This window comes from Pristiophorus japonicus, chromosome 12 (assembly GCF_044704955.1).
Source record: "Pristiophorus japonicus isolate sPriJap1 chromosome 12, sPriJap1.hap1, whole genome shotgun sequence".
In the NCBI taxonomy this organism is placed as follows: domain Eukaryota; kingdom Metazoa; phylum Chordata; class Chondrichthyes; family Pristiophoridae; genus Pristiophorus; species Pristiophorus japonicus.
Genome location: NC_091988.1, coordinates 169,156,166 through 169,179,211, shown reverse-complemented (window position 1 = coordinate 169,179,211; position 23,046 = coordinate 169,156,166). Strand labels below are relative to the sequence as shown.

General features: G+C 44.0%; 1 protein-coding gene across 5 annotated transcripts in view; it reads left to right on the top strand.

Moving 5' to 3' along the window:
- The first annotated feature begins 4,776 nt into the window (after positions 1 to 4,776).
- Positions 4,777 to 23,046, top strand: part of arfgap1 (ADP-ribosylation factor GTPase activating protein 1) — a 44,493-nt gene continuing 26,223 nt past the window's right edge. For 3 of the 5 annotated variants that reach the window (XM_070896137.1, XM_070896136.1, XM_070896133.1), the window contains exons 1-5: positions 4,777 to 4,922; positions 12,659 to 12,723; positions 17,896 to 18,005; positions 19,772 to 19,940; positions 22,235 to 22,335. In XM_070896137.1, coding sequence (XP_070752238.1) covers positions 12,664 to 12,723; positions 17,896 to 18,005; positions 19,772 to 19,940; positions 22,235 to 22,335 — 440 coding nt within the window. In that variant the 5' untranslated portion in view covers positions 4,777 to 4,922; positions 12,659 to 12,663. Of the gene's footprint in view, positions 4,992 to 7,936; positions 8,018 to 12,658; positions 12,724 to 17,895; positions 18,006 to 19,771; positions 19,941 to 22,234; positions 22,336 to 23,046 lie in introns of those variants that run through there. The other 2 variants (XM_070896134.1, XM_070896135.1) reach the window with 2 other exon arrangements.

Here is a 23,046-nt window from a genome sequence, read left to right as displayed (position 1 = left end):
ACTCTGCTTGACTGCATTATGATTTTCTAAATATCCTGCTACTACTTCCTTAATGATGGACTCCAGCATTTTCCCAAAGATAAATGTTATGCTCACCGGTCTATAGTTTCTTGCTTTCTGTCTCCGTCCTTTCTTAAGTAGAGGTGTAAATTTGCAGTTTTCCAGTCCGCTGGGACCTCTCTAGAATTCAGGGAATTTTGGTAGATTACAACCAATGCATCCACTATTTCTGCAACCACTTCTTTTAAGATCCTAGGATGCATGCCATCAGGTCCAGGGGACTTGTCCACCTTTCGTCCCATTCATTTGCCTAGTACTTTATCTCTAGTGATAGTGATTGTTTTAAGTCCCCCCCCACCCCCACAATAGCTCCTTGGTTATCAATTATTGGGATGATTTGAGTGTCCTCTACCATGAAGACCGATACAAAATATTTGTTCAAAGTCCCTGCCATTTCCCTGTTTCCCATTATTAATTCTTCAGACCTATCCTCTAAGTGACCAACATTTACTTTAGCTACTCGTTTCCTTTTTATATACCCGTAGAAGCTCTTACTATCTGTTTTTATATTTCTTGCTAGCTTACTCTCATATGCTCTCATCTCTAGGGCCCGAGTTGGGTCGACTTACCGCCGACTGTTGTCTGGGCGCTCTCCCCTCCGAGCGAGTTTGGTCAGGTCCTCACGCCGGCGGGGAGAGAAGACCCTGGGGAGCGTCCGCCAGTGTGCAACGCCAACAGAAGTCCTCCCCGCCCGCTGCATCCCCAGATTGGTCCGGGCGGTCCTCCGCTCCAGCAGCAGAAGAGACTGCCGTGTGGAGGCAGGTGTTACCTGAACTGTAAGTATGAAGACCTGCAAGAAAAGGTTAGTGCACTTTTCTTTATTTCTTTTGCCGGGATTTTGGTCGATGTGGTCTTCTGAAGGATTTCTGGTAATTTTTTTTTATTGTTTGAATTTTTTATTTTTGCTCCCCCCTCCCTGGCCCTGACTCGATCCTCGGCGGCACTTTACCAAGAATTGCATTTGCTGGTCGGAATGCGACCTACCACCCACTGCCACCTAGAATCGGCATGTACGGGCCATTTTTTCCGCTGGGTGGTTTCCCCCACATTTTTTCACCAAACTTCCACCCAAAGTACTGTCAGGGTCTTAGCAGTCCTTTCAACGGTACTTGGGTGGAACTTAGGTTTCACCAAACTCGGGCCCCTGGTCTTTATAATTTTTTAAGTCATCTTTTGCTAGTTTCTAAAAGTTTCCCAATCCTCTGGTCTTCCACTGTCCTTCGCAAAATTGTATGCCTTTGTTTTCAATTTGATACCATCCTTCCTTAGTTAGCCAGAGATAGTTCATCCTTCTCTTAGCATCTTTATTTCTCACTGGAATAAATCTTTGCTGAGAGTTATGAAATATCTCCATAAATGTTTGTCACTGCATTTCTATATTCTTACCCTGTATCATATCTTCACAGTCCATTTTAACCAACTCTGCCTTCATACCTTTGTAATTACCTTTATTTAAGTTCAGGACACTAGTTTGAGACCTAGCTTTCTCACCCTCAAACTGAATTTGAAATTCTACCATGTTACGATCACTCTTCCCAAGAGGATCCATCACTACAAGATCATCAATTAATCCAGACTCGTTACACATTACCAGATCTAAAATTGTCTGCTCCTTGGTTGGTTCCACCGTGCATTGTTCCAAGAAACCATCCCGCATACACTCTATGAACTCTTCCTCAAGGTTACCATTGCCAATTTGATTTGTCCAATCAAAATGAAGAATAAAATTGCCCATGATTCCTGCTGTACCTTTCTTACAAGCCTCCATTATTTCTTGATTTATACTCTGTGCCACAAAGTGGTTACTGTTTTGGGCCTGTTGACCAGTCCCACCAGCGACTTCTTTCCCTTATTACTTATCGCCACCCAAACTGATTTTACATCTTGATTTTCTGAGCCAATATCACTTCTTAGTATTGCACTGATCTCATCCTTTATTAACAGAGCTACCCCACCTCCTTTTCCTTTCTGCCTATCCTTACGAAATGGCAAATATCCCTGAATATTTAGTTCCCAGCCTTGGTCACCTTGCAACCATGTCTCTCTAATGGCAATCAGATCATACCCTTTATTTCTATTTGTGCCGTCAACTCATCTATCTTGTTACGAATGCTTCGTGCGTTCAGATATAGAGCTTTTAATTTTGTCTTACTTGTCCCACTCTGGTTATCATTACCCCTATTGCTACCCTGCGTTTTTGCCTTCTCCTTTCACTTTGACTTTTTAAATTTCCACTCACCGGATCCCTCCCCCCAACTATTTAGTTTAAAGCCCTATCTACAGCCCTAGTTATTTGATTCGCTAGGACACTAGTCCCAGCCTGGTTCAAGTGAAGTCTGTCCCAACGGAACAGCTCCCTCCTATCCCAGTACTTGTGCCCAGGAATTGAAACCCATTCCTCCCACACCAATCTTTGAGCCACGCGTTCATCGCTTTGATCCTATTTACCCGATGCAAATAATGAGAGAGGGCTGCATTGCTGGAGGCGCCGTCTATTCAATGAGATATTAAATCGAGCTACCATGTGCCTGTTGAGGTGGATGTGAAAGATCCCATAGCAGTACTTTAAGCAGAACAGGAATTTCTGTTCCTCATTTATTTTTTATAATTTCTATCTCTTCTCACTTCTGTTAATCTATCTCCTTTTATAGTTCTCCCTTTTCTTGCTCTCCTTTTCTGGTTCTCTGTTCCACTTCTTGTTTGGCTCAATCTTTCTGGTTCACTTTCTTTCTCCCCTTTTCTGGTTTACTCATACTCCCCATGTTCCATGTGTATGTAGTGTGTGAGGTTGCAGCCCCTCTTCCATTACTTGAAGGGACTGGTCCTCGATTTTTGGTTGCACTTCAGTCCCACGCTCCTGATTTTTGGGCACCTGGTAATGAAGGGAGCAGGCAGGTCGGAGGACCTCCTCGTAGGACTGCTCCTGGGCTTGGCCAAGGTGGTCATTAACAGGTCCAGGCAGTGGGCGGTCGAGGGACTTGTCCAGCCCGACTGCCTGCCATTCTTCTGCAGCTATGTTTGCACCAAGGTGTTCCTGGAGATGGAGCACGCGGTGTTCCACGAGAGGTGGGCACCGAAAGGACTGGAGTGCATCATCACCCCCAGCAACCAAACTTTAATTTGACCGTTTGACGGTTTATAAAGTTTTATTTGTTAATTTGTCAATTCTAGTGCCCCTTTAATAAGGGGGTACTTGGGTTTATAGTTTAATTAAAATAGTTGTAGTAAATTATTTTTAAAGACTTTTAAAATTTCAGTTTTAAATTTTTTCCCTTTTCTTTTCCCCCTCTTTTAACCTAGTCTTCTTTTCCTCCCTTTATTTCTCTTTCCGCACCTGATTTGACTCTAATTCACCCACTCTAATTCATGCTCCTTCTCAGTTGTTTCTCTGTTTTTTTCCCAATCCTTAAATCGACTGAAGCTATTGTTTTCAGTCCCTACCACAAACTCCGTTCCCTAGCCACTGACTCCATCCCTCTTCCTGGCCACTGTCTGAGGCTGAACTCAACCATTCACAACCTTATTATCCTATTTGACCGAGATGAGCTTCCGACCTCATATCCACTCCATCACCAAGACTGCCTTCGACCTCCATAACATCGACTGTCTCCAGCTCTGCCTCAGCTCAGCTGTTGCAGAAACCCTTATCCATGTCTTTGTTTCTGTCCCAACGGTCACCTGGTCGGCCTCCAACCTTGCACTCGCCATAAACTTGAGCTCATCCAAAACTTGGCTGCCCATGTCCTAACTCGAACCAAGTCTCGTTCACCCATCACCCCAGTGCTCGCTGACCTTCACTGGCTCGATTTTAAACTTCTCATCTTTGTTTTCCAATCCTTCCATGGTTTCACACCTCCCTATCTCTGTAATCCTCTCCAGCCCTACAATCCTCCAAGGTCTCTGCGCTCCTCCAATTCTGCCTCACTTGCACATCCCCGATTTTGATTGCTCCACCCATTGGTAGCCATGCCTTTAGTTGCCTAGGCTCTAAGCTCTGGAATTCCCTCGCTAAAATTGCTCCTTAAAACCTACCTCTTTGTCGAAGTTTTTGGTCACTTGCCCTGATAGCTCCTTGCATAGCTTGGTGTCAAAATTTGTTTGAAAATGCACCTGTAAAGCACCTTAGGACATTTTAAAGGCGCTATATAAATGCAAATTATTGTTGCTGTTAAGGAGATAGACTCAGATCCACTATGTCCCATTGCCCTTGCCACTCCTTTATCAGCTCGTACTTCCAGCAAGTTACGGTGCAAACATTTTTCTAGCTTGAAGTGTGTTGATAAAAGTCTAATGTCATACACCACGAGATGCCCAGCTCCAGCAAGATTTGGTCCGTTATTAACTTGTCTGTCCTTGCCAGGAATGAATGTTTTCAGCTATTTCTGTTTGTGTTTCAGATTTCCAGCTTCTTGATTTTCATTCATATCAAATTTAACTTGCCTATTTGTAAGAACCCCCTGGCCACAGTTGCAATTTTAAAGTAACAACAGAAAAAATACCAATTACCAACAGGATGCCCATCCAGTGAGGGATTTATTCAGAAAGATTTTGTATTTAATGGGTAGGAGCTAATGTAGATATTAATGTGTATATAATTGGATATCTTGTACAGTCATCATTGATACCTCATACACACACCTCCACCCAGTCCTGTACATCATCACTGAGCCCTTTACAGAGGATACCACTTTACCCAACAGCCTCTGTAAATGCAACGTCGTCAAAGATGGCGGCCGCCTGCTGCTGAGAGAATCTGTGTCCGAGCCGCTCGACTGATCAACGGGCTTCAGTCGCACTTCTCATTCCGATACGACACGTTCTTGACGAAACCCCGTGTCGTGGGAAGCGGTGACTTTTGAGAGGTGAATAGGCGGCTGTTCGTGCTTGTGAATCTTTCTGTCTGTCTGTCAGGCGGCGGGTGGAAAACGCCGGTAAGCGAGCAACTCAACCAACCGTGATGGCGGCAGTGTCCCGCCCCCTCCCGGACAGCTGATTGGCTGAAGAGGGGCAGTGGCGTTTGTGATTGGTTCATGGTGCCTGTCAATCGGGGTGACGGCTGTAAGTTGGGATGTGGCGGCTGGGTTTGCGCCGGGCAGTTGTTGCCGGCTGAGGCCTAGTCCCGGTGTTCGCCGAGTTTGTGTTTCTATACTCGAGAAAAGGAGGCTGGGCAGCTGCAGTGACGTTCAGCCATGTCCTGATCTTTGTTATTTCATTTTACAATTGGCTCCAGTAGTTAGGCTTGTGCATCTGCACAAAGTGGGACTCATTTCCTCTATCACTCAGATAGAAATTCCACTTATATGCAGTCTGATACCATCATTGTGCTGCTGCCACGTTTGCACCAAAGTAGATTGCAAATGTATTTTTTAAAGCAAACTGTTGGAAATCGGAGTTATGGCATTCATAGCAGCTTCACGAGCATTTGTAAATAGAAATGTCAGGCTCTAATTTTTGGTTGGGGCTCTTTGTTTGATTGGTTTTCACCTAAAATGCCAGCAACTTTAAAGAGAAATAATGTTAATGTTGAAGTGAGGAGAGGTACATTAAAATGGAGGAATTTGAGGATTGAATTCCAGAATGTGGGATGTGACAGATATGACTGCAACCGATTTGGGAAGTCGGGAGGTGGAGGGAGGATGTGATAAGGCCATGTCATGATGGGATGGGATGTGTTGTGTTAGGGATGCCAATTGTGGGGATGAGGGTATTAATGCTGCACGAATTAGGTAAAGACAAAGGTATAACTAAGTAGTGTTAATAATGGATAGGATATGGAGTTTGAAACTCTGGTCAGGCTCATTTAATACACTGAAGTTTCAAACTGTCGGGTTCAGCCTGAGCAAGTAGCCAGGAAGAGAGATAGAATCTAGGGTTAACTGTGGCTCTGTGGGTAGCACACTCTCATCTGAGTTAAAAGGTTGTGGGTTCAAGTCCCACTCCAGGGACTTGAGCACATAAATCTAGGCTTACACTCCAGTGCAGTGTTGAGGGAGTGCTGCACTGTTGGAGGTGCCGTCCTTCGGATGAGATGTCTGCTCTCTCAAATGGACGTAATAGATCCCATGGCACTATTTCGAAGAGAGCAGGGGAGTTATCCCTGGTGTCCTGGCCACTATTTATCCCTCAATCAACATAACAAAAGCAGATTATCAGGTCATTATCACATCGCTGTTTGTGGGGGTTTGCTGAGTGTAAATTGGCTTCTGCGTTTCCCACAATACAACAGTGACTACACTCTAAAAGTACTTAATTGGCTGTAAATTACTTTGAGACATCCAGTTGTTGTGAAAGGAGCTATATAAATGTAAGTCTTTTTCTTTTAAATGTGGAGTTTCTGACAGAAATGAGTAGGTTGATTTCAGTCTTGTCATTGTTAGGTTGGAAAAGCTTAATTTGTCAAGCAAGCAAACATACAGTACAATAGTAATTATGCAGTTGAGAGTGGTGCTATAAGATGGATTGAGATGACGTATGTGGAGTTCATCGATCAGATAATGTCTTGAAGGGCAGCATGTAGTCGAGGTATGGAGGGGCAAGGATTGAATCTCGGGCATGGCTATGGCATAAGTTTTCAACCTGGACTGCCGAGATGATAGCGGGTCTGTGAGAGTCCCACAGGGGATCTCTCCAGTCTCCGGTTTCTGTACTTTCTCACTGTAAACATACTAGCATTTAATTTCATCGTGCTGCCTTTGGTGACTGGCGCTCGCACTACACTGGTAGCATATAAATTAGGTTGGCAGACCAATTTGCCGTGGTTCCGACACCGGCCATTTTCAGCACATGCAGTGTGCACTACCTCCCAATCCAATTTCTAGGCTCATGGGTCTAAGTTGACTGATTACCCACGGAAAAACTGTTGTGGGGGTGTCCTAGCAGTATTGAAGTAGATAACCTGTGGACCCATGAGAGGCTGGTGCCAGGAAAATGGACAAGATGCAGTTATCAGTCATGTCAAAAAGCCATTTTATAGGTCAGGGAGGCAAGAAAGGATAACTTCCTACAATTGTAGTCACAAAGCATATGACTAACAATGTTGTGAAAGGCCTTTTTAATTCTGTGAGTAGAACAGAAAACAGGCTGATGGGTTTTTGAACAGGAAATTGTGGGAGAAATGTATGTGGAAATGATGCATTTTAGGTCCATACAGAGGAACAGGAGGTGTGCGATGGGGTCAAGTTGAAGAAATAAAAGGCCCAAGTTTCCACAGGATAAAAAACGGGTGCCCCTCCGAGCTGGGCGCCCGTTTTTCGCACCTAAAACGGCGGCAGAAAAAAAACGCGCTATTCTCGAGCACTTTGCAGCTCCTTGTCTGTTTGGCACGGCGCCCAGGGGGGCGGAGCCTACACTCGTGCCGATTTTGTAAGTGGGAGGAGGCGGGTACTATTTAAATTAGTTTTTTTCCTGCCGGCAACGCTGCGCGTGCGCATTGGAGCGTTCGCGCATGCTCAGTGTGAAGAAAACATTGGCACTCGGCCATTTTTGTAGTTCTTTGTAGCTGTTTAATTTTTGAACATTTTTTAATAAAAGCACATTGCCATCAGCACATCAGCACTGAGGCTATCCTCCTCACTGTCTCCTTCCCCTCCCTCCACGGCAACAAGCCGCTGTCTCCTTCCCCTCCCTCCCCTGCGCGGCAACAAGCCGCTGTCTCCTTCCCCTCCCTCCCCTCCGCGGCAACAAGCCGCTGTCTCCTTCCCCTCCCTCCCCTGCGCGGCAACAAGCCGCTGTCTCCTTCCCCTCCCTCCCCTGCGTGGCAACAAGCCGCTGTCTCCTTCCCCTCCCTCCCCCGCGCGGCAACAAGCCGTTGTCTCCCTCCCCTGCGCGGCAACGAGCCGCTGTCTCCTTCCCCTCCCTCCCCAGCGCGGCAACAAGCCGCTGTCTCCTTCCCCTCCCTCCCCTCCGCGGCAACAAACGGCGGTTTCCTTCGAACGACGGCTGAAGCACTTTCACACAGGTAGGAAGATGGTTTATTTAATCTTTTCTTTGCTTATAAATGTTTATTCAGGTTGGATTTATTTGTATAATATTTGTAGAAGTATAAATAAGGATTGATTGTAGAATTTAATGAGTTCCCTTCCCCCCCCCCCCCCTCGTTCTGGACGCCTAATTTGTAACCTGCGCCTGATTTTTTAATGTGTAGAACAGGTTTTTTCATTTCTACAAAAATCTTCACTTGCTCCATTCTACTTTAGTTTGGAGTACGTTTTCACTGTGGAAACTTTGAAATCAGGCACCAGTGGCTGGACACGTCCCCTTTTGAAGAAAAAATTCTGTTCCAAAGTAGAACTGTTCTACCTGACTAGAACTGCAGAAAAAAAAATGTGGAGAATTGCGATTTCTAAGATAGTCCGTTCTCCACCAGTTGCTCCTAAAAAATCAGGCGCAAATCATGTGGAAACTTGGGCCCAAAGAGCTGGATTGGGGATGTATAGAAAGTGCTGATGTGGCATAGGTTTTGTGTCCCTATATCAGTTGCATCCATATGACTGAGTGTATCTCCTTCCCCAGCCACTTGTTTAGACTGAACCAGGTAGGACTATTTTTTTGACTTTATGCTGAGATTCAAATCCTACATTTTATCCATCTCACTGTTTTACGTGTGCAGCATTGTCAACCTCAGCCCTTCGGCCGCTGAAATCCTTATCCGTGCCTTTGCCACCTCTAGACTCAACTATTTTTTTTTCTGGCCTCCCATCCTTTACCATCCACAAACTCCAAAATTCAGCTGCTTGTATCCAGTCCTGCTTTCCCATAACTCTGTTTACAAAATGGCAGAAAAGCAACACAGCTCATGTTGGTGTGGTATGCGGAGACGAGTGGATCCACTTTAATCTGAAACACCAGCTACAACTGCTGAAATCAGCAAGGTTCACAGAAACTGCTTAAAAGGGCAGGGTGGATAAAATCACAGATTACTGATTCAACAAGGCATCAAAGGAAGCTGGATATCTTGAAATTGACTGGTGAAGTAGATTCAGAGAAACCAGTTCTCAGCAAGCTTCAGAATGTGGCAGTTCTGTTAAGTTGAAGCCATCAAAGATATTGCATTAAGAATTGATTGCGAATGATCAAATTCATCAAACTGCCTTTTACAGTTGTGTTTAATAATTCAATAAGTATAGTTACTTAACTAACCATACAGTTAATTTCAATGTTTGCCAATAATGTCAATTTTAGTGGATTGATTGTGGCAGTGAATGATGGTATTGTATCAACTGACTAAATAATCAATTATTGCTTAATTATTTGTTTAAACCCAGGTAAAAATTGCTAAAAGTTCAAGTACGCTTAATTATACTTTGAGAGCTGTTTAATATTTCAACTGAAAATGTGAACTATGTAAGCAGAGAGCTGGGAAATTGGGACCAAAAAAGATAACATCTCAGCAGAAGTTTAGGTATTTTCACTTTGATTGATTTTGTTAAAATACAGTATTAAAAATCAATAGCTAAAATAAATTCAAATTCAGACCAACGATGATTCAGAATAGATCATTATTCATCCAGAGCAGTACATCACCACAAATTGGATTTTTCCCCATGCCCTTCACCTCGTAATATTTTTGCGCTATGAATTGCTGGAAATGTGAATTTATAATGGTGTGGTGAGGTCAACGAGACATCTGGGACTTCATGAACATCGGGTCCAATGGTCTGTCTCATTAACCAATGAAATTGAAGGATAGCGAAAGAAATGGAGTGAATGACAAATAAATAAATAGGGTGAATTAGAGACAGAAAGAGAAACAAAGAGAGTGACAGAAACATTGGATAAAGGGACAGAAAGGAAAAGTAAGAAAAATATTAAGGAATCTAAAATTTTAAAATCCTCTAGGAACAATTTACTACCGCAGGAGTGAGACTCCATAGTTTCAATTCTTCCCTTTCTGAACCTCCGAGGTTGAGTGGCAATGCTGAAGCATAAATCACATCATGCATTGTGAAATAGCAGCCATACTATCTGCAGCCAGATTAATTTGTGTTTACGGTGAAAATCCAGTAATTCTTTAACACTCATGAGGGAGGTTGACAGCGAGCTAAAGCTTGTTCAAGGCTAACAGTAGATATCTGGTGATTCACAACTTGTGGCATATCTCTTCCTTGCCACAAATTGTTGGATTTTTTACATAATAATGGAGAGCTCTGTGAATATTATTTTCCCAGCAATTTCTGAGTCAATATTTGACTGTTAATCCAGTAATGAAGTGTATATGTTTTTACCCATCCTAATTAAGATGTCTATTATCCTATGAAGACAGATTGAGTAGACAAAGCTTATATTCTCTAGAGTTTAGAAGAATGAGAGGTAATTTTATTGAAACGTACAAAATTCTTAAGGGGCTTGACAGGGTAGATGCTGGAAGGAGGTTTCTGTTGGCTGGGGAGTCTAGAACTAGGGATCACAGTTTCAGAGTAAGGGGTTGGTCATTTAGGACTGAGATGAGGAGAAATTTCTTTACTTAAAGGTTGTGAATCTTTGGAATTTTCTACCCCAGAAAGCCGTAGATGCTCAGTCGTTGACTATATTCAAGACAGAGATCGATAGAATTTTGGATGCTAAGGGAACCAAAGGATTTGGGGATAGTGCGGGAAGGTGGAGTTGAGATAGAAGATCAGCAATTATCTTATTGAATGGTGGAGTGGGCTCGAAGGACTGAATGGCCTCCTCCTATTTGTTATGTTCGTATTGCTAGGATTCTGTGTCTGAAGCAATCTCTGGCTAAGGAAAGCTGATGCAACATTATTGGGTACAGTATGTCTTATAATTAAACATTCGATTTGTGTTGAGAATTTGACTTTCCTGGATTTAATTTTCTCTCCTTTCCTGAAGGAGAGAAAGTTGACTCCCTGCTGAGGTATAGTTCCGCGGTTGCTGGTAGCTCCTTCATATCTTGACCAAGTGGCCATCATTTATGTTTGAATCTTGACAGTGAGTGTTGGGAGGCGAATTGACCACGGGGGAGTGGGAGGATATAGAAACATAGAAACATAGAAAATAGGTGCAGGAGCAGGCCATTCAGCCCTTCTAGCCTGCACCGCCATTCAACGAGTTCATGGCTGAACATGAAACTTCAGTACCCACTTCCTGCTTTCACGCCATACCCCTTGATCCCCGGAGTACTAAGGACTTCATCTAACTCCCTTTTGAATATATTTAGTGAATTGGCCTCAACTACTTCCTGTGGTAGAGAATTCCACAGGTTCACCACTGTGTCTCATTGCCAAGCCTTATTTTCCCCTTTAACCCAGAGCTGCTGAGATTAGTCGTAGCGACCCAACTGCTGCCTTCGGTGAGATCCTCGGAACTTAGCACAGATTTGGGATCAAATCAGGGATCTTCCTGGTCTGCGTGGCTCCGCTATTCCAGGGACCTTCTTGATCTGTGTGACCCAGCTTAAACTTGCATAACCTTTGGGGGAAGAGTAGTTTGTTGGGTATCATTTTGTCGATGGAAAAATTGTTAAGGTGTAGAAATATAAGCTCATCTGTGCACTTTGAAACCTGCTGATTATGCTCCTCAAATGTGGCAAAATCACAATGTAAGCAAGTCAGTCACCACAATCCAATGCCAAAGATAGACTTAAACCTCTGCTTTACATTTACCTCCGGGACTGTCTGCATAGTAGAGCATAACAGTAAAGGGCAGTAGTGCCATGCTATTTCTGCCTTTAATACAAACTTCAGGAAAAGGTACAGAATGGACCTTCTCTTGTGTTTAGAGATATAGTATAACTTTTCCTGTGATACACTAAACTGTAATTCCTTGATTGCTCAGTTTTAATTGGAATTAAAGACTTTGCATTTTCATAGCACCTTATCACATTCCCAGGATGTCCCAAAGTGATTTACAACCAATGAGTACTGTTTGAAATGCAGTCACTGTTATTGCAAAAAAACCTGGCAGCTAATTTGTGCACAGCAAGGTCTCAAAACAGTGATGACATGAATGCCCAATTGATTTTTTTTTTTGCGTGGTGTTGATTGAGGGAGGTTCGTTGGTTTGGACAGCAGGAGAACTCTGTTTCTCTTCGAATAGTACCGTGGGATCTTTTTCATCCATCTGCGCAGGCAGATGATTTAATGTCTCAACTGGCACCTCTGACAATGCAGAACTCTCAGTACGGCATTGAAGTGTCAGATTCGATTATGTGCACAAATCGTGGAGATGGGCTTGATTCCATAACCTGACTGAGTGCTACCAACTAAGTTAAGCTGTATCGGCCAAACATCGAGAGAAAATGGTGGAAATACACAACAGGCTAGTCAGCATTTGTAAAGTGGAAAGATAGGTTATAACATATCTCTTTGACAGATGCTGATAGACTTTGCTAAGTAGTTCCAGCATTTATTTTAGATTTTTAGGATTTTCAGTATTTTATTTTTTACACAGCCAAGCTGTACTCAACCAGTTGTTTGGGACACAAATTAGCATAGGTATTTTCAGTAAGTCAGGACACTGACCCTTACCATTTCAGGCACTGCAGTACATCTTCCACATTTTACCTTTTCTAAAATGATTTCTGCTGCAAGGATTGAACAGTAACTATCCAGCAGCGTTGTACTGTGTTGTAATATTTTTCTTTGTTTGCTTCTAGACACCATGGCAAGTCCAAGGACAAGGCGGGTTCTTAAAGAAGTGAGGACTCAAGACGAAAACAATGTATGTAACCATAAAAAAATGCTAATGCAGCCTAATGTATACCTAGTGTTAAATGCAGTTTGAATTCACTGAAACATGAATGTTCCACAAGTCTATAGAGAGAGTTAAGCATTTTATCTTGTTTGTGCACCAAAACTAAGGCTTAATGAAAAGGAAATTAAAAAAATTGCGGTATTTTGAAACCAGTAATTTTATAACTTTTGATGATTGACACTGGATGCAGCTTGTGCACAGTTTTGCAATCTGGTATGTTTTCTATTGAATAATGAATTTATGCAACTTAATAACATTTTACTGAATAAATTTGCTTTGTTAGAGACAAATTTTGGGACATTTCCTATTTTACTATCGTACTATAACTGAAAAGAAAATGTAAACATGAAAGGTTTTTTGTCTATTATTATAGTTGAAAAGCTGCAATTAATACATTAATATACTTTTATAGACATGAGTCAGTTTACCATTGTTTATTTAAGATAACCCTTTGCAAATGTCAGTGAGTTGCTTGTATTAACATGCAGTTCTAAGTAGTATTGGATGGGGCAAATAACTTCTTCATGTACATGGAAATAAAAGGTTGGAATAATGTTTGAGGGTTGTAAGAAGGTGTTTTAAATTCCAGGAGAAGCTTGAATATTTAGTCATTCAAACTGTGTTCGAACCTTGAGCAAACCTCATGTTTTCATTTCCTCCTTATTGAAGTAGAGTTTAATTCCATTTATCTTTTTATTGTTTTACTGTTGGAGTTTGGCTTCGTTGTTAGTTACACCTGAGCACCTAGATTGAGCTTTATATAGTTTGTATTATGGGTCAGGAAGAGGCAGTTTATTAAAAACATACTGCTTGGCCAGAATCATAATTGTCGCAGTTGTTAAGAGGGATTTAGTGAGAAATAATATTTTCCAGAAAGGTAGCATTCCTGCATGCATTTCTGTGTACCAGAGGCACCGATAATTGAATAAAGTCTACAATTCCTGGCAACAGCCTATACATTGGGTAATTCATCTTGAATTTTAAACCATCAGCATAAATGAGCAGAGTTAGAAATGACAAATTCCAATTTTTTGACTGCTAGTGAGTTCTTTCCTTAATTACCCCCACTCTCCACCCAATTCTAATGCAAGATCTGCTCTGTTATTTAAATTCAGGGTCATTAAGGCAACCCAATATGTCTGATTCTGTTTTTTTTAATTGCATAGGAATTTAACCAGTGTTTTGATGATTCTATTCTTTTATTCTATTAGTTTATAATTTGCACTGTTGATTTATTGTGATTGAACAAGTTAAATTGAATTTTTGTTACTGTAGTAATCTGGGACTTGTGTCCTGTTTCCATGAAAACTACAAATGAATGGCTTTGATTACTGCAAAATGTCTTAAGAAAGCAACGTGACAATCTTTGATGGAGAGTGACGCTATGGGCCCAAGTTTCGAGCCGCGCCTAGAACGGCGCAGTCCCGACCTGGACGCCCGTTTTTCGCGCCACAAAGTGCGCCTAAAAAAAATCTCCAGATTCTCCAGCTCCCTGCAGGTCCTCTGGCCCTCGCCGCAGAGCAGCAGGAGCTGTAGGGGGCAGAGCCAGGTCTCTGCGCTGAAAACAGTGCCGGGACCTCTGCACATACGCGCTACAGTGGGCGTGCATGTGCAGTAGCTCCAGGTACCCAAAACTGTGTGGGAGGGGCCCAAAGCACGCAGCCCCTAGCCCTGGCCGAATGGCCTCACTGGGGCTGTGTGAATAAGGCTCGTCCCATAGCCAACTCCTGCTTCCTCCCGACCCGACCTGACTCCCGCTCCCCGCCCCCGCCTCCGGACTGACTCCCGCGCCCCCCGGCCCCTGCCTCTGGACCGGATCCGACCCAACTCCCGCTCCCCCCCCTCCCCCGCCCCCGGACTGGATCCAACCTGACCTCCCTCCCCCCGACCTGACCTCTCTCTCCCTCCCTTCCCCCGAACCGAACCGACCTCCCTCCCACCACCCCCCCGACCCGCGCTCCCCCCCGACCCCGACCCAACGCCACCTACCTGTAAATCTGGTGCTAGGGACAGGCCCTGCCCGAAGTCTCGGGCCCTGCCCGTTCAGCCTCCCTCCTCCTTCTCCTTTTCCCCCCACCCCCCAATCTCCTTCCCCCCTTCTCCTTTCCCCCCCTTCTCCTTTCCCCCCCTTCTCCTTCCCCCCCTTCTCCTTCCCCCCCCTTCTCCTTCCCCCCCCTTCTCCTTCCCCCCCCTTCTCCTTCCCCCCCTTCTCCTTCCCCCCCTTCTCCTTCCCCCCCTTCTCCTTCCCCCCTTCTCCTTCCCCCCTTCTCCTTTCCCCCCTTCTCCTTTCCCCCCCTTCTCCTTTCCCCCCCTTCTCCTTTCCCCCCCTTCTCCTTTCCCCCCAATCTCCTTCCCCCCCCAATCTCCTTCCCCCCCCCAATCTCCTTCCCCCCCCCAATCTCCTTCCCCCCCCCCAATCTCCTTCCCCCCCCCAATCTCCTTCCCCCCCCCAATCTCCTTCCCCCCCCCCAATCTCCTTCCCCCCCCCCAATCTCCTTCCCCCCCCCCCAATCTCCTTCCCCCCCCCCAATCTCCTTCCCCCCCCCCAATCTCCTTCCCCCCCCCCAATCTCCTTCCCCCCCCCCCCAATCTCCTTCCCCCCCCCCCCAATCTCCTTCCCCCCCCCCCCAATCTCCTTCCCCCCCCCCCCCCAATCTCCTTCCCCCCCCCCCCAATCTCCTTCCCCCCCCCCCAATCTCCTTCCCCCCCCCCCCCAATCTCCTTCCCCCCCCCCCCCAATCTCCTTCCCCCCCCCCCCAATCTCCTTCCCCCCCCCCCCCCAATCTCCTTCCCCCCCCCCCAATCTCCTTCCCCCCCCCCAATCTCCTTCCCCCCCCCCAATCTCCTTCCCCCCCCCCCAATCTCCTTCCCCCCCCCCCAATCTCCTTCCCCCCCCCCCAATCTCCTTCCCCCCCCCCCAATCTCCTTCCCCCCCCCAATCTCCTTCCCCCCCCCCCAATCTCCTTCCCCCCCCCCCCCCCCCCAATCTCCTCCCCCCCCCCCCCAATCTCCTTCCCCCCCCCCCCCCAATCTCCTTCCCCCCCCCCCCAATCTCCTTCCCCCCCCCCAATCTCCTTCCCCCCCCCCCAATCTCCTTCCCCCCCCCCCAATCTCCTTCCCCCCCCCCCCCAATCTCCTTCCCCCCCCCCCAATCTCCTTCCCCCCCCCAATCTCCTTCCCCCCCCCCCAATCTCCTTCCCCCCCCCCCCCCCCCAATCTCCTCCCCCCCCCCAATCTCCTTCCCCCTCCCAATCTCCTTCCAGCACGCTGTTGGAGGGCTCCCGGTGCTGCAGTCGGTAAGTAGAAAATGTTTTATTTATTGATTTAAAAAAAATATATTATTTCTTATACATTTTTTTTGATTGATTTATTGGTTGATTTATTGATGTATTTATCATTTATTATTGATGATGGCTCTTCATTTGTAAAACTGAAGTGTTTCATGTTTGTAAACTTCCCTTTAAACCCCCCCCCCCCCATTCCCTACGCCTGATTTGTAACCTACGCCTGATTTTCTAAAGTGTAGACAAGGTGTTTTCCAGCGTACAAAAATCTTCACTTACTCCATTCTAAGTTAGTTTGGAGTAAGTTTTCACTGACGAAACTTTGAAAACAGGCGTAAGTGGCCGGACACGCCCCCTTTTGAAAAAAAAAATTCATTTCCAAAGTGAAACTGTTCTAACTGACTAGAACTGGAGCAAACTAAATGACGAGAATTCCGATTTCTAAGATACTCCGTTCTACACCAGTTGCTCCTAAAAATCAGGAGCAAATCATGTGGAATAGGAGCAACTGGTGGAGAACGGACTATCTTGGAAATCGCAATTTTCCACATTTTTTTTCTGCAGTTTTAGTCAGTTAGAACAGTTTCACTTTGGAACTGAATTTTTTTTTCAAAAGGGGGCGTGTCCGGCCACTTACGCCTGTTTTCAAAGTTTCGTCAGTGAAAACTTACTCCAAACTAAAGTAGAATGGAGCAAGTGAAGATTTTTGTAGAATGAAAATAACTGTTCTACACATTAAAAAATCAGGCGCAGGTTACAAATTAGGCGTCCAGAACGAGTGGGGGGGGGGGGGGAAGGCAACTCATTAAATTCTACAATCAATCCTTATTTGTACTTCTACAAATATTATACAAATAAATCCAACCTGAATAAACATTTATAAGCAAAGAAAAGATCTTCCTACCTGTGTGAAAGTGCTTCAGGCACGGAGAATGCTGCAGTCAGCCTGAGGCGCCCGTTCTTCCCGCGGGGGTGGGGAGGGGGAGAGGAGGCGCCCGTTCTTTCCCGCGGGGCGGGGTGGGAGGGAGTGGAGAGGAGGCACCCGTTCTTTCCCGAGAGGAGAGGAGAGGAGAGGAGAGGAGAGGAGAGGAGAGGAGAGGAGAGGAGAGGAGGCGCCCGTTCTTTCCCGCGGAGGGGGGGGGGGGGAGGCGCCCGTTCTTTCCGGCGGAGGGGGGGGGGGGGGGAGGCGCCCGTTCTTTCCTGGGGGTGGGGGGCGGCGCCCGTTCTTCCCGCGGGGGGAGGGGGGAGGCGCCCGTTCTTTCCGCAGGGGGCGGTGGGGGGGAAAGAGAGGAGGCACCCGTTCTTCCCGCGGTGGGGGAAGGGAGAGGAGAGGAGGCGCCCGTTCTTCCCGCGGTGGAGGGGGGAGGGAGGAGAGAGAGAGGAGGCGCCCGTTCTTTCCCGCCGGGGGGGGGAGGAGGCGCCCGTTCTTCCCGTGGGGGGAAGGAGACAGTGAGAAGGCTGCAAGTGCTGATGTGCTGATGGCAATGTGCTTTTATTAAAAAAATGTTCAAAAATTAAACAGCTACAAAGAACTACAAAAATGGCCGAGTGCCAATGTTTTTTTCACACTGAGCATGCGCGAACGCTCCAACGCGCACGCGCAGCGTTGCCGGCAGGAAAAAAAACTAATTTAAATAGTATCCGCCCCCTCCCACTTACAAAATCAGCGCGAGTGTAGGCTCCGCCCCCCTGGGCGCCGCGCCACGCAGACAAGGAGCTGCAGAACGCTCCAGAATCGCGAGTTTTTTTTTAGGCGCCGTCTCGGAGGGGCGCCCGTTTTTTATCGTGTGGAAACTTGGGCCCTATATTTCTACTTGTGTGTTATGTTTTGTACAATGTCTATTTTCTCTCCTAGATTTGCTTTGAATGTGGAGCTTTCAATCCACAGTGGGTCAGTGTGACCTACGGAATATGGATTTGTCTTGAGTGCTCAGGAAAGCACAGAGGTCTCGGAGTCCACCTCAGGTATGTGCATGGTTTAAAACAGAAGGAAAGCTAGCTGCAAAATAGAAGTTAGATATTGGTTCCTCAGTTGATTTGAGCCACAGAGACTATTGCTACCCTGCCTGAGATCAGTGTCCCTGTTTAGGAACAATAGAAAAATAGGTCCCGGTTCCAGTATCAATACCTGTCCGGTTTTATTTTTCTGAATGTGATGAATGTTAATCAAGGACAGGATTCACCTCGTGATGCCTGCCACAGTTGAAATTTTGAGACTCTTATGACAGTGGCCACTTGGATAAAGCATCAAAATGTGACTGAACTGTACCCTAGCAAGCCTTTAAAGCATTCAGGACAGGAGAGGACACTTATAGTAAATAGATACAGTTTTAAGAAATTTTAATATTGTAAGGGTTAGATTTGGTGAAGCGGGTTTTTCTTTTTTTCTCTGTAAACAAAGTTCGGAATGTTGCTATTCAGGAATGGAGCTCTTACTTCAGGGTCCAGTGTGAACATCACTCCAGGTCAGGTATAGCATAGCCAAAACCTCAACAACATGCCTTAACCCCAACTTCAGAAGAGCATCCTCTTCTGCAGCAGTGAGACATTTTTCCCACTTGCTACACAGCTATTCTGTGGTCACTCTGAGTAAGATTGCCAAATAGTACTGAATGATCATTTTTTTGCTGTAGGCCCATGTTCACTGGGAAATGGATTTGGACGGCCCAAACTCATTTCATATAAGACCGTTTGGGAGAGAGGGACTTGCATCAGCTTGTGCTGATTTGAGCCTGGCTATCGGAAGTGAAAGGCCACTGTCTCCCTGTGTCTATCTCATTCTGCCGGACTGTCCTGCAGCTGTTTATGAGGAAATTCGCTCTAGATATTTTTGTATGCTGATTTTTAAAATAAAAAAATAAGGTAGTATCAGTAATGGTGACCATAATACTACTGGATTGTTATAAAAACCCACCTGATTCACTAATGTCCTTAAGGGAAGGAAATCTGCTGTCCTTATCCGGTCTGGCCTATATGTAACTCCAGACCCACAGCAATGTGGCTGACGCTTAACTGCCCCTCTGAAATGGCCTAGCAAGCCACTCAGTTGTAACAAACTGCTACAAGAAACAATGATGAGAATAAAACTGATCAGGCCGAGCAAGCCACTCAGTTGTATTCAAGAAGGTGGCTCGCAACCACCTTCAAGAGCAATTAGCGATGAGCAATAAATGTTGACCTTGCTGGTGATGTCCACAACCCATGAATGAATGGATGGAAAAAAAAGTTGTTTCTTTATCCTTGAGGATGCAATACCAATTGTAGTGCTCTCACCAACTGGGCTTAGCTGACTTGTCTGGGAGCTTCAATGCCACATCATGCATTGCATTTGTCCACTAAGTCGTTGGAGTAGTGTATATTTGGAAGATATATTCTTTATGCTCGAAATGAGGATTAATGTAGTCGGCCAAATGAACCTAATTTGCATACATTAATTGCATCATTGGAAAACAGACTTTTTATTAATCAGTTTTTAAAAAGCCTTTTGATTTATTTGGTCTCCTGGCTCAATGTTTCTGATTGCAATAATTTAGCGTAAAATTCACAACTGCATATTGTATTTTAATGTCCCAATTATTGAGACTGCATAAAGTTACTGTTCTTCTGTTGTTGATCTCACAGTAAATGTCAGTGTTTTGGATAATACATAGAGCTAGTCTTGCCCAAACTTTGAGAATCTAATGTGCATTTAACAGGTAAACTAAAATAAATTGTTTCCTACTGTCTTGTAGCTTTGTACGGTCTGTCACCATGGACAAATGGAAAGATCTAGAGTTGGAGAAGATGAAAGTTGGAGGCAATGGAAAATTCCGCCAATTTCTGGAGTCACAGGATTACGATCCATGTTGGTCACTGCAAGAGAAATATAATACTCGTTCTGCTGCTTTTTACAGAGACAAGGTACTATAATTGTTGCTATAATGTGGTTATATGCTATGTAGTGGGTCATTAACAATGGAGATTAACTGATCTTCTGAGGCTTTTTGTTAAACTAAATTTCACTGCATTAGCCACAACTTCCATAGATTGAAATTGTATAATCTTTTTAAGTGAAACTGTAACTAAGCTTTTCTGCTTCATTCGTTTATCATTGCTTTGATACTTACAACTTGCAACTGAAATTCTTAGTGTTTCCCTAGCCTGATCCAGCTTCCACTGGTTGCAAAACCTTTAGTGCGGGATCTTTCTAAAATGTCAAAGTTTTCAAAAAGGAGTAGGTTTGTTATAGCTCTCCTCTTGAGATGCATTTGGTCATCTTTAGTTTATTGCCTCGTTGCCATACAACAAGTGATCATAATATCTATAGGAGATAAGTATGATGTATCACATATCCCAATATTTGTACTAAAATGTATTTTAAAAGCATAAATTGTCCTTCATGATATTTGTCCCTAATTAACGATGATTGTCGATAACACGTTTTTGTATACTGTCATCTATTGTCTCACTGCATAGATGCATGTTAATGAGCTGTTTACTTTCTGAAAAGTACATGCATTTCTATATCTTTCTTTCCTAAAAATCAAAAACCTATTTAAGTTAAACTTTTAAGTTAAACTTTTAAGTATCTGTATGGTTCAGATGGGAGCAGTCTTGCCCTTGAGTCAGAATATTTTGGGTCCAAACCCCATTCATGGATGTGAGAGAGTGCTGCTTTGCAAGAAGTGTTGTCCTTCCGATGAGACATTAAAATGAGGTCACATCTTCCTGTCTAGTGTTTCAGATGAATGTTCAAAATCCCATGGCACTATTTGGAAAAAGAATAATCGTCACTCTGTTGTCTATTATCTGTGAAATGCTTTGGGAGACATGGTTAAGTGCAATGACAAAAAATGATGTCTTTATTTTCCTATGATGACATAGATTAATCTATTCAGAGCTTCACAAACCATGTATTGCTGTTAATGGGGTGGTCTGATTTTAACTTGATTGTAAGAAAATTGTTCACCTATTTTTGATAACTTATTGATGAGAAGAAAATAAACTTTAAGGACATGCATATTTTCAGAGTTCAAAATGAATCACCAAATATTTTAACACATGCACAAACAGTATTAGCAATTTACTTGCCAGTGCTGCTCTCTGCAGGACACTCAAGTTGTCTCTTTTTTTTCCCCCCATCGTATCCTGAAGGTATTGATTCCTTCCTGGAGTAAAGTTTCATGGGTATTGTTACCCTTATGGAACCTTGCCCAAGTAGCTTCTACAGTGTGTGAATATTGTGTTGGCTACCGATTTGATTGGTTGCTGATTTTGTCCGTAACTACTGTCAACATGTGCACACCACTGCATAGTGTTCAGGAGTGGAAGGCCTTCCCAATTCTTTTCATTCCTTAACCTAGGAGTGATGGTTTAGTTTCATAGGAGATCATTAAAGTGCAGAAAATTGTAGGATAGTATGAGGTGGTTGTGGTTAGTTGCATACTGCTGTATTTCATATTAGAAGAACAACAACTTGTACTTATATAGCGCCTTTACGGTAGTAAAACATCCCAAGGTGCTTCACAGAAGCGTAATCAGATGAAAAATAGAGGCAGTAATTGGGATCAGTCTGTGCATACGTATTAAACTTTTGAGCATTTATTTATCCATTTCTGGTAGTTCCTAAGATACTAGTGTGTTTACTTGTGCCTTCCTTCAGCATGTTGTCAGTGACATATTAAGGAATATCGAAGATGTGTAAATCCTTAAGGAAATAATTAATGTGCACTTTCAGTGGTAATAGTTAGAGACGCAAAATGATCCACAACTTCCCGACGAGCACCTCACTGACCGTCCTTATTAATAATTAGCAACTAAACAAGAAATCATGTGAGCCAATTCAGAAAGCAGCTGCTGCTATGACTTCCCCACAGTTCCATGTAAAGAACAATAGGAAACTTTTTTGGGAGCTGTTTAAAAATACACTGTTTTTGCATTATTTTTGTTGTATCGTCTTGTGTATGTTCTGTTGCTTTGTGCAAATAGTGAAGGTTAGGGTTCAGCATACATTTTCACCTTGTTTCTTGGCAACCGCCTTAACAGCCTAGTTTCTGCATCATTAACAATGTACACATTCATATTAATGCAGTTTTTTTCAAAAAAATCTCTGGATCCATAATATGTTATGAAATTCCGAGTAAAAAATTGCAAGCTGACTCATCTGTCACTCTGAAACAGCAGTACATGCACTTATTTTTCTTGTTGATTTTCAGATTGCTGCCTTAGCTGAGGGTAGAGAATGGTCTATTGAAACATCAGAAGCTCGGAATTGGACCCCACCAAAGCCTAAAGTATCTCTTTCTTCAGCTCATCGGTATTTAGTCATCACTTTTTAAAAAAATTACCCAGAACAAGTATTCCACAGTTAAACAATGTATAGTTAAAGCCTTTTGGGATCAAATAGGTTCCAGCAGGATGTCTAACCTTTTTGTCCACTTAAGTTACATACCATGGCGACAAGCCACTTATAAATAATGGTGACATCATACGTCAGTGATTTGACACCAAAATTTAAATAAACATCATGATTTTGTTCAAAGCAAAACCACAAAGGAAATTAAAACATGCAATTTGACTTGTATACTTCACATAGCACTGTTCACAGACCCAGATCTCTAATGAATCCCATTAACCAGATTGAACTTAGCCAGCATTATGTGCAACCCTCAGGCACTGAACCCTGATCAACCTGCTTTCTTCATGTCGTCATTTTTGGGATTTTTTTGTTCTTGGGCTCTGCATCACCAGTTGTACGCTACAATCAGATGTACATCTTTTCCTGTCCAATATTTTGTTGAACAATAGCATACTCAAGAATTGTAATAGAGAGCCATTGCTCCATATAGTGGGTACTGAAATGCATCATGTTGAGCCACACACAGTCTCTCTTTACAACAGATAGATTAAAAAGCTCTGTTTTCAAGTTGAGTCACAACTTCAAGCTAGTTTATTTTACATAAAATATATGAATGAACAGTAGTTTTCACTGTGAGAACAGTCAATTTTCCTACGCTCCTTGGATATG